The sequence below is a fragment of the Dysidea avara genome, chromosome 8 (genome assembly GCF_963678975.1).
Source record: "Dysidea avara chromosome 8, odDysAvar1.4, whole genome shotgun sequence".
Classification (NCBI taxonomy): Eukaryota; Metazoa; Porifera; class Demospongiae; order Dictyoceratida; family Dysideidae; genus Dysidea; species Dysidea avara.
In genome coordinates this window covers 21,325,314-21,337,652 of record NC_089279.1, presented here as the reverse complement: position 1 = coordinate 21,337,652, position 12,339 = coordinate 21,325,314, and the positions used below count along the sequence as shown (strand labels likewise).

At 38.6% G+C, this 12,339-nt stretch overlaps 1 protein-coding gene across 1 annotated transcript in view; it reads left to right on the top strand.

Moving 5' to 3' along the window:
• LOC136264649 (uncharacterized) overlaps positions 1–12,339 on the top strand; it is a 222,858-nt gene that overhangs the window by 106,381 nt on the left and 104,138 nt on the right. The window contains exons 31-34 of the mRNA XM_066059426.1: positions 2,124–2,238; positions 2,284–2,342; positions 2,392–2,597; positions 2,653–2,777. Coding sequence (XP_065915498.1) covers positions 2,124–2,238; positions 2,284–2,342; positions 2,392–2,597; positions 2,653–2,777 — 505 coding nt within the window. The remainder of the gene's footprint in view (positions 1–2,123; positions 2,239–2,283; positions 2,343–2,391; positions 2,598–2,652; positions 2,778–12,339) is intronic.

Genomic DNA, 12,339 nt, shown 5'->3' with positions numbered 1-12,339 from the left:
TTCCACGCCGTCAAACGATCAATTTCGTTTCTCACGTGATCCAATCCGGGTCAGACCCGGATAATTTGTAAACCGGGTCAGACCCGGATGACCCGGAGAAAATGTGACCCGGTTGACCCGGATGACCCGGATGACCCGACCCGGTTTCAACGCTGGTAGATGCGTATTTCAACCCACCACGTGTCAACCATTGAGCAGACCATGGAGCAAACCATGGAGCAACACAAGGAGCACAACTAAATTTAAATAGGTGAGTAACTTGTAGTCCTAAGTACTTAACTTAATGAATTAACTTCTTACTATCACAATAGCAAAGGTAGTAGTCTTAATTTAGTAAAATTAAATGCTAGATCCCACATTCACAATTTTTCTGGCGTTATTTGTAGAAGCATAATGACATGAATAACCTTCTGAAGGCTACTAGCCCACACAATTAAAACCACTATTGATCATCACATACTGATGTACAGTATTAAAAAAAAACAGGGTGAGTGTTCATTAGTTCTTTCATCTATCAGGTGAGTACGCCTAGGTTGATGTATATCACTTATACCATGACTGTGTTGGTTTTGCTGATATATACACCCTTTGCCCTCTGGTATGTGGCCCTCAGACTTTTGGGTGTAAAATCCTTTGCAGCTGTGGTATAACTATTGCATATACACTTGCGTACATATACTGACACAATATTTTTACACACATCTATTATCTGTCCATACCGAGCATCACAATGATTACACATATGTACAATTATAAAAGCAGCATGCATCCATGTTCATACTTCCAATTCTGTACCTATCTACACAAGCTATTAATTAGATATTTAATCTCTATACTTCAGTCTATACCCATGACTGAATTTGGAATTGAATATCCACTAGTATATCTGCAGAAATAGGCAACCTCCTTTGCTCACTACTTTTTATTTCCATGATCCCTAATCAGACTTAAAATTACTTACACTCTTGTTTATTTCCTTATTTTGTCACATAATTACCCACACATACCGCATTAAATTAATGAATGGTGGCAGGACACATCATAGAATTAATTTCACATCTGAGTGTGTACCCCAACTATCAATTATTGAAAAGTGGAGTGGCCATTACCTTTTGTGTTCCACCCATTATACGGCATTACAAGCAAAGGACAGTACGAGAAACGCCTATACAATCAATCCAGTTGTTACAGAAACAATTCCTGTTCTAGTCAGCTATAGGAAGGAAGTCATGATCTGTTACTGCAAATCAACACCTTGCGCTGTCAGGGAATAGAAAATCGCACACAAAAGAGGATAAAGGTAAGTCCATGATGCGTACACTGTGTGTACTGTGGTATGCCGAAAAGCACCTGTCGGGCTGAAGTGACATCTAACAGTGAAAAATAAAGGCCATAGCCTTAGCACTAACAATATTGAGTACACATGTCTAGGCAACAAGTAGGCAGGCAGTCTGTCAGTTAGTCAGTAGAAAGTTCTGTTAAATAAAAATTATTACAATTCCAAAGCAAGCATTTTTAGCCACTCTGAAAACACTTTAGGCTTGATTCTACCAAACCAATACTGCCAAGGCACAATGAAAGTATTGTGAGGCTGATTTCTGGTCAGTATATGAGTGCTAACCTCCATGATCCCTAATATACAGTACCTGTATGATATTAGGCAAATGCATTGGTATAAATCCTTTACCCCTATTATAGAGCTGAAGCTTGTATAGGTTAAGATGTTGATTATCGTAAAGATTATGTGAATAGTAGTGAGGATTGTGAGACTGTTGCTACATGTAGACAACTCATAGTAGTGGTTTCACTGATTATATTTGAGGGTTTTAGGCATGCTACTCACTACTGAGTGTCTTGATAGATATCATCTTGTCCACAACAAACTTTCCAGGACAAGCAATCAGCAACAATTGTAACCTTACAAATGCACATGTCACATTTGCAGTATAAAGTTTGCAGTTAAATTATGTTATGTAAAATACTTTTTCGAGCTTGTAATATATTTTTGCTGGCCTAAGCACTCACAAAAATTTACAACTGACGAGTATTTTCCAGACTACACAACATATGCATGTAAATATTGTACGATCCATTATCTTAAACTTGATCAATATTTTTTTCAGTACGTATTAGCTTTGCTGGAGAATTTATCAGACCTGAAGAATGTGAGCCGCTGCTTAAGAAGTACATGCCTGTCCATGTCAAGGAAAACAAAATGTTACAGAGGCTATTTGTCAAGTTAGTTCCCCTACAGTGTCAATGGTCTTGTTTATGTTTATGCAGGTACATGGAAAGAAGATGTGTATTTTTGGAGACTTTCCCAGCATTTATATATAATACAGGTACCACTGTATCAGCGTATCTCATGACATTTTACTTTAGCATGTGTAGGAGGTGGATTACTTGCAGATCCTCATCTTGATGTTGTTGAATTAGATAGACTTGTTGCTGATGGTTATTTGATAAAACAAGAAAATAGGTATTACACAAATACTTCCAATCTTGGTGAAGTTCTAGTGGAAACTATGATCAGCGAAGTTTCTGAGTTTTGTAGATTAGACATTCAACATAATTGTTCTATTCAAGCCCATCGACAGGTGTTGATTATTTGAATAATTTATGTACCTATGTTTAATAAAAGTTTATTTTCAGCTAATATATCAAACAGCCGAAGATGGAGGGGGTGAAATTCGTTTAATTACACTGAAACCTGATGAACTAGACCCAAGCCAGAAGAAAAAAATTAAAACTGTTGGTGTTCACATTCCTACAATGCAGTTAGTTACTTGTCTGTAATATATGTTGCTGTACCTACGAATGAGCATAAACACTGTGGCTTGTTGCTGTTAAAGTTAGAGTATAGCAACCACTTGCTTTACTGTCGTACCTCTCTCAATGGACCATTCTTTATTAGCTAGATAATTAAGAGGTTTGGTCATTGTGCTCCAATTTTTACAAGCCAATCATTGAAAGTGTAGCTTTTTTGGACATGGTCATCATGCTCTATTTTCTGTAGTGAATGACTGTTATAAGTGGTACTATATGCTTCCTTTTTAATACAGTAGCATAAGTGCTTCAAATAGTTTTGGACATCTAAAAACATCTTGTAAGGAATGGGTTGATAGAAGATTAATGTCTTGATATGGTTTCCTTGTTTGTCCTCTGTGCCCTCTGTGCTTTGTCTGTTCTTTTGTCTTCAATCAAGCCGGTCATCATCTTCATTTTACAAAACCATATTGAGGCATTAATTTTCTGTATCAACACTTCCTTGAGCAGCATATTTAGACACCACAAAGTTATTTTAAAGCGCTAATGCTACTATAAAAGGTACTGGACACCCAGCAGTGTTGGGGCGAATACTTTTTATAAATAGCCAATTACATATTACTATTACTTGCACCTAAAACTATTTAGTTACAGTTACATATTACCCATATAATAAAGTAACTATAATAATAGTACATATTATATTACTTTATGTCCACAACCTTAAGCTGCCACGTGTGCAACTACCATGTGACATGATTGCGTTGTTGCAATCTTGGTTATAATTGTATTCAAGAGAAAGAAACTGTCCAATAAGCTTCATTCGTTATTTGAGGTTGGCTTCGTTACTTCGTTGTGGCTAGACATTACTCAGTGGATTAGCAATGAGATTGGTAACTTCATTACTCATAGTAATAAGATTACTTAAAATTAGATTCGTTACAGTAACTTCATTACTTAGGTAACGTGTTACATTTGTAAGTAAAGTAACTTGAGTTATATTACTAGTTTTTATAGCGTATTTTGTTATATTACTTAGTTACCACAAAAATTAATAGTATTACACATAAGTCACATGTAACCCCAACACTGACACCCACTAGATACCTGTAATTTTTGAGACCACGCCCATTAACAATCTAGGTTGACTAATAATGATCAAGTATGGAGACCACACCTCTACTTACTCAAACACAGTGACCTCACCCCCTTATTGTTCTAGCTGTATTTATAATGATAGCACAGTGAAAATACCACACCCTTGGTAGACGTGATATTGACTTGGGATACTCTAATACAGCAGTCACCCTATTGGAATAATCACACGTGTAAAGCTGTATAATAAAAGAACTAAAAAAACTTAAATTTTAAATTTATTAATTTAAAAATGGAGTAGGGATTCACGTGATAAAAAATAGTGAAACAAGAGATAAACGATGGTAAAATCCCTACTTTGGCATTGAATAAAATAACTGTTATAGCATGCCAACGTTGGGATTTTCTCACAGAGCTATGCTATAATACCATCTTTTATCTCTTGTTTCACTGGGTTTTATCTAGTGTTGTTCCAGTTCTCAGTACTGGAACTAAACTAATTCCAGTTCCAGCCATTTTTATTCCATTTCTAGAACTGGAACTGGAACAATAGTTTTGCTTTCCTTAAAACTGGAACTAGAACTATAATTTTGCTTTCCTCAAAACTGGAACTAGACTAGAACTATAAAGAAAATTTATCAAGTACTGGAACTAATACTGGAACTGGTCGTAACCATGCAGCTTTTGCCAATGAGATTTTATGCTCTTACAAGACCAGAATTTATCTGCTGACAAAAGCACACAATGTAGTGTATAAGTTCATAAATGCTGTATGTATTACAACCATGTATGCATCAGTGTGCTAAAACACTGCTTGAAACAATTGATTGGCTATGCTATTAGAAGAGAATGCCAAATGCAATGTTGGCTCAGTCACATTGTTCAGTGTTTGATAATTAGCTACAGGTCTTTTAGTACCACCCTATATAGTGTCAGTGTTATAGTTAACTGCATACATGAAACAATTAAACCTGGCAAAACTAGCAGCATATATAACTTAATGGTGAGTGTCCATAATTCATGGGCTTTTGGTAATACTTAAGTTAAAAGAAGTGTTGTTATAGAAATTGAAGAGTAATTCTAAACGTCATGGTTCCTGAACTGGAACTAGAACTGCAATTCTAAAGGTTATGGTTCCAGAACTGGAGCTGTAATTCTAAAGGTTTTGGCTCCAGAACTAGAACTGGAACTGTAATTTTAAAGATTATGGTTCCAAAACTGGAACTAGAACTGTAATAACTAGCTGATACTGGAACAACACTAATTTTATCATTTGAATCCTTACTTCATTTTTAAATTAATAATTTTTAGCATACTACCATATAGCTGGTTATTTTTGAAGGGTTTTTGTTTTCGGATGTTTCGAAGAGGCCCTTCTCTTCGAAAATAAATTCCCAAGTCCTGTTGTTCTTTGAAAATATATTCCCACAAGTAAAAATATAGTGCTTTCACGTGATCGAACAACGTGTATTCACTCGTATATTCTTTACAAGTTTAAGCTCAGTATTATTAATAACAGTTGAACAGTATCATTACTCAGGCATCAATAGCCAGTAAACTATCCAGAATGGCCATTGTTGGGAATCCATGCCATCTGCTTGATCTAGCCAACGATTGCCTTGTCACTGAGTGGCTGCTAACTACTGTAATTGCTCCACTCATATTATAACTCAGTCTTCTTTCCAGTGTGCAAAAGTGGGGATTATTCCATCCTTGATATCGTCAGTAAGACAAGCACACATAGACTATACGTATATTTGTAATTTGTGACATGAATTTCTATTTGCTCGAAATCCACCTGTACTTCGAAATATGCATTCTTCGAAATTAAAACCTTCAAAATTCAGATTTTACTGTTCCTGTCACCATGGACAGGACAAGCACTGGTTCACAAATTCAACTTATTACAATGTTAATCACAATAAAACGTGTTCTTGGTACAATAATTAGAATAACATAGAAACTAGTCCAACTGGTTACACTATGACTTCACTATTCCTCACGTGATCCTATTCGCAACAGGGATTGCAACACTCCCCACACAAATGAAGTTCTCTGATGGATTAAGCCATTCCTTCATTTTCTCTTTTGCCATCAAAGTTGCTTGTCGTATTGGACGCCTCATCACATTGTCGCTTGTCGTATCTGTAGTTGAACTACCAAGTTCTTCATCAACTGTGTCATCCTCATTGTTATCAGACAGATTGTTCTCTCTTACATTATCATTAGACGGAGTGTCAACATGAGTTTCACCATTGGGGAGATCTTGCTCTGTGGTGTCATTATCGTGCTGCATATTCCTTTCTCCAGGACATTCAATTGGATAAAGTAAGCTTTAAGCTCTGTGCAAATAGCTCCTTGGTGATACCATTACCTTTGTCAACCGTACTAATTTGTCCTTTCCTTGAATCAATTCATGGATAACACCAACCTTTCATCATCCACGTGGCAAGTTCTCCTTGATTAACCACATCACCAACTTTCGGGATGTTATGAGCTTATTTCTTAGGACCTTTCAAGTACATCTGGGCTCTTTCTCTTAGATTCAATAGGTAATCATTTATCCATAGTTGCCAAAATTGCTTCAACTTCTGTTGTCCTCATTTCCACACATTCGATAACTTGTCAGGTTAGATATGGTGATGGTAGGTTGGTATTCTAAATCTTTCTTCTCAGGATATTCATCGCACACTACATTGTTTGAGTTCATTGATAGGAAATCATTAGGTACCAGAACATGGCCAGAGTTAATATCATTCTCAACATATACTAAAGGTCTAGAATTTACCACTGCTTCTGCTTTGGTCAAGATAGTAGACAACTGAGTCAGGGTGAGACAATTTGTTCCAAGGGTTTTATGAAGTACTCTTTTGATAACTCCAACCAAACGTTCGTAAAAGCTACCCATCCAATGGGCAAGCTCTACAATCAAGGTCCACCGAATTCCTCGACTTGTTGCATAATCTTGTACCTGATCATTAAGCATGGCTTCTTGGTGAGTCTTGTTAAGTACCTTCCTGGCTAACTTGAATTGCTTAGCATTATCTGAGATAATCTGACAAGGAGCACCGCATCTGGCAATAAATCTATGTAGGCCTAAAAGAAACTGGTCCGCTGACATGTCTTCTACTATTTCCAGATGCACAGCTCTAACCACAAGACATACAAACCCATATCTTCTTCGTCACTGGTCTTGTTTCCTGATCATGAGAATGTACCTTAACATATAATGGTCCAAAGTAATCCAAACCAGTGAACTCAAAGGGTAAGGCTTCATTAACTCTCTCCTTAGGCCAAGGAGGCATTCTAGGCATCTTGAAGGATTGCCTTCAGAACGGTGACAAACTCTACACTGGTTAAGTATCTTCTTGACCTGTGAACGACTACTTGGGATCCCAAGTGTGTGCTAGTGTCTGGGACACTCCTGAGTGGAGGCATTTGCTGTGGTAATCCTCTATCACTAATCTCGTAAAATGTTCATCTTTGTGTAGAAGTTTTGGACACTTTACACCTTCAGCCATGTCAACATTCTCACATCTTCCCCTGCACTGTACAATACCATCATTATCAATGATTAGGTTCAACTTGTCTACCAAGTCATTTCGCTTCCCTTGTTTTATATCTTGTACCACTTCGGAGTAACACTTGTCTTGTATAAAGAGGTCCCACATCAACTTTTCCCTTCTCAATTCTGAGACCTTCAGGGGTCCCTCCTCAGAGGCTCGCTTCATCAACCTGTCTCTAAAACGGAGTAGCCATGCTGTCACTCTTAACAACTTGTGCAAGGTAGAAGAAATGCTATCTTCTTTGATAATGTTACCGATACCAACTATCTGCTCTTTGTTCTTTGGACGACAATCATTCTTCGGATGAGAACCCTCCCCTGCAACTAGTTTTGCTTCATAAAACACTTTGTGAGTTCCTTCTGTCTCAGTCTGTTTCTTCTCAGGTAGCTTCCACTTAGGCCACTTGTCCTTTGGCCGCATTAACCATTGAGGCCCATTCCACCATGTTGAGGAGGATAATTCTTGGGGAGCCATACCCCTGGTAGCTATATCAGCAGGGTTATCTTCTGTTGGCACAAACTTGATATCTGTTTCCGAGAGGGATTTTATCTCCTTCAAGCGATTGGTTACAAAGACTGGAAGTGGCTTGGTCGACTGCATCCATTGCAGTGCACACTGTGAAACGGTCCACAACACCTTAGATGATACAGGTAGGTCGAGTTCTGCCTCCACAAACTTGAGACCCCTCACTCCAATAAGGATCCCTAGTAATTCCAGCCTTGGGATAGTGAAGTACTCTGATGCCAGTCGTGTTTTTGAGAAGATCAGATCAACTCTTGTTGAGGATTTTGAAATTTGATGTAGATATATCACTGTAGCATATGCTTTCGAAGAAGCATCACTGAAACAAAGTAATGTATATTCAATAGGGTCATCTGAAAGTATTATATTCCTTGTGATCACCTGCTGTGGAATACATTCCAAACCCTCTAAAATCCTTCCGTACTTTCTCTTCATTGAAATTAGTATCCCACTCCCGTTTCTCCGTCTGTAATTCTTGAATAAATAACTTAGCCATTAACACTGTGGGAGAAAAGTACCCTAATAGGTCAAAAATTGATGCAGTCACTTGTAACACTTCACATTTAGTGAATGCTTTCTTCTGCTTAACATTGGAACAGAATGGCACAGCTATTGTATCATCCTCACAATTCCAAACAATGCCCAAAACCTTACACACTACTTCTGAGGCTCTGTCCCTTTCCGCAACAAACTCAGAAAAATTTTTTTTTGAATTGGAACCCCATTCTTTCAAATTCATAGAAGCCTTAGCAAACAAATTTTTTGCTTCAGTGTATAGTTTCTTAGCTTCAGACACACTCCGAACACCAGTAAGGTGTCTCGTAGTAGGCTAATTGGCATAGGATTATTGGATTGTTTCAGATGATGGGCAATAGTAGCTCCCAGAAGAAAGGGACTAGACACCACACCAAAGGGGATTCTACAAAAACGAAACACTTCTAAATTCCTCTCAATAGCTGTATTCTTAGGGTCCTTCACCCATAAAAAACAGGTCACATCTCTATCCAGTTGTTGGAGCTCTATATTCAAGAAAGCCTTCTCAGTATCAGCTACCACTACAATGGCATTCAAACGAAATCTGATCAACAATGCACTAAGGTCAGGTAACATCACTGGCCCTTGGTACAGGCATTCATTTAAACTCTTATTGCTCTGTCTGGTCTTTGCTGAAGCATCATATACCACCCTTACTTTAGTGGTACTCTTTGTGGGGGTTATTACTGCATGGTGTGGTATGTAGTGTTCTAACCTCACCTTGTTCAGCCTCACTTGTCACCTTCTCAATTATGCCTCGTTCTGCTTGCTCTTGGATAACTGTAGAATACATTTCTAGTAGATGTGGGTTCTTCTTTAATTTGTTAAGAGTGGATTTCAAACGACTAACTGCCAGCTGCTAGTTATCCAGTAATAACTGAGGGGACTCCTTCCAAGCCCACGACACAAGGTATCTACCATTGTCAAACTTCACTGTAGTATTAAACATTTCTAAAGCCTGATCATCATCAGAGGTTAACCGGTGAGTCTCACAATTCCAATCGACTCCAGATTCCAAAAACTGCTCAAATTAGGTTTGTCAACAATAGATGAATCAGCATTGCTAAGCGTATGATTTGAAACTTTCAAACATGGAGGGGCTGCTGTCCCCACAGTGCTCACAAACAAACTTGGTATCTCAGTAGCGTCATCAACTGAAGGGTATCGGCCTCCCAAAATCTACCCAAATTTTAAAAACAAGCCATTTCCCAACTCCATAGTAATCGTTCCCAATCAACATCTCAATTGAACCATGTTCAGATTCACTAGGAAGAGTATCCGCCAGTTTGGGCTCCCAACCTTCATTCTTAAGAAAGATAAGATCTTCTGGGTTCAATGGAACACGACTGATTTTCCCTGTGATATGTGTGGCACAACACTGGCCTCAATAGACATCAAACTTCCATCTTTAAGTGTGAGCTGCAATGAAGTAGGTCTATACTTGATCTGTTTGGGCTTGTCAGATCCAAATGTCGCTACTGTCAGTCTCTCTGGTGGTTTTAGTGTCAGCTTCAGATTCTCTGCTAACTTCTCTGTTATGTATGTTCTTTGACTACCTGAGTCTATGATCATTCTAACGTAGGTTGGTTGATTACTCGGGCTATTCACTATCGCGGCTGTGGCTGTTTGCATCAATACTTGGTTGCACCAAGCTACGGTGGCTCCTTCAGTTTTAGTTTTCGCTGAGTCATCCTGTGCACTAATAGTCTGTAGTCCAGGTTCGGGTAGTTTACCCTCATTAACCGTGAATAACTTTGAGTATAACTTCTGTGGCGGTTGGTCTTGCCACAATGAAAACAACTTCGGCACTCTTTAGCCACATGGCCTCTTTGCAAACACTTAAAACACGTTCCCTTCAATTTTTCCATTCTGGCCTGTTGGGTAGAGTACTTGCGACAAAAATCTGACCAATGGTTCTGGCTGCAAAAACACACTTCAGAACATTCTGAGATCCGCGGCTATTGCTCGGGTAGTTACTACTTCCTACTAATAGTTTTCCAGTGGTAGCCTTGGGATTATGTAACTCTCTGTGTTGATATGCTGGTTTATGAAACAGGGGATTGGAAGGGAGGGTGCATTTCTCTACCTGCCATCTCCATTGCAGTGATGTGTTTGCCCAATAGTTCATGCAACTTGGCTACCGTCCATGCCTCCTCACCCTTCATCATATACAGCTGGTATAACACTCTTTGTGGTAACTTCTCTGTGATAAAGGCTACGAAGTGCCTGTGCTCAATGTTCTCACCTAGTGCTTCCAGGCTACGTAAGTGACACTCAGTGGTGTCATAACACTGTTGTAGCTTGCTAAGCTGATTGGTTGCTGCAGGAAGATGAGAGAGATTACGATAGTGGGCTTCAGTTATTAGGCAATAACATGTTAAGAATGCTTTGATATTTGGAAAGTATGCAGGTGTTTTATTGTGGTAAGACACCTGTGTACAGGTGTCTTACTAGTAATTCACCTAGTCATGTTTTGCAACATATAATTGCATATTAAGAATACCATAGTACAGCTTCCCAACCAGTTTCACAAACATAGCTAGTTCAGATTGTATTTATTTGCAAAACAAAGTAATTAACATTGTTTCAGGTATATACCTACTTTGTGTTAAAGTTAAAATTAATTGTGAAGTTTGTAGCATTGCCAAAGTCCATTTGAGGATACCTGCTTGCATTGTCTCCCTTGGCATAGTAGTTTCTTCCTTGACAACTGTTGCATTCTCTTGTTTAGCCTTTCTTGATGTAGTAGTCTCTTCCTTGGCATCCCCTGATGTTACACCGTTTAGAATAGCAGATGACATTTCTTGCAATACAGTGGTTGTCCGCTTGTACACTCTGACACCATCTACTGAATGATGTCCTGTCCTACTCATAATAGTAGCCTCATCTAATTGGGCATTGTACTTCCTAGTAGTTGCTGTTGCTCTCAGTGAATGATTAGTATACTATCCCTGAATATTAGCATCCTTCATTAATCTTGGTACCACTCCAGCTAGCTTATTATAGCCAATAGGGACAGTTTTGTACCAGCAATCTGCTTCTTCTGGGTTATCAATGGGTGTAAGATAAAACGCATTTTGTGGACGGTTGTTTGGGCTCAGCGAATTGTATAGCTTGTATAGACAAACCAAACACCACTCTGGATTGGTCTTGTTTGCATGGTGTACCACTTCCTTTGGAGTTAGCTTGCAATGTTTCAGTCCCCCCTGGTTTGTTTTTGAGATATCTTGTTTGTAGTGAAGATAAGCTGTACTATTGGGGGGTTCTACCAGTTGAACCTGCGATGGATAATGGCTCAGTCTTCAATGGTCATCACCACTTCTAAGTGCAAAACGTAACCTGATTGAATATACCAAGAAAAGGTGTGAATTCCTTGCCATCAAAAAAGTTTATATCAGTGTTACCAGCAGCTCTGGTTGCTCTTTGTAGTCCGCGTGCAAGCTATCAGGAGAGTAATGTTCCCCGTTACTCTTCCTTGTTTCTAGCACGAATCGTTGCAACCAGTGATTGATAGCCGCATTACTCATCTTTCTAATGTCCACATCCAGCACTAAATCCACATTCAACACTAAATTGCAGCTACCTTCGTTTTCCGTGGTTCTTTGTAGACATTCTGTGGCCCACTGTTGCCAAACTTGCTGAGCCCAACTGGTATTTTTCATCAAAGTATTCTTTGGAACACGGCTTTCCACTACTAACTCATAAACCCATGGTTTTCCTATGAACTCAAATTCACGGGTTATTCATATTTCTGACCCTATGAATACTTTCTGTTTCATAGGCTATGAATTTTATGCACCCTATGAATTACACATGAACAATCACATGAAAACACCATGACTTTAATATGAATTAT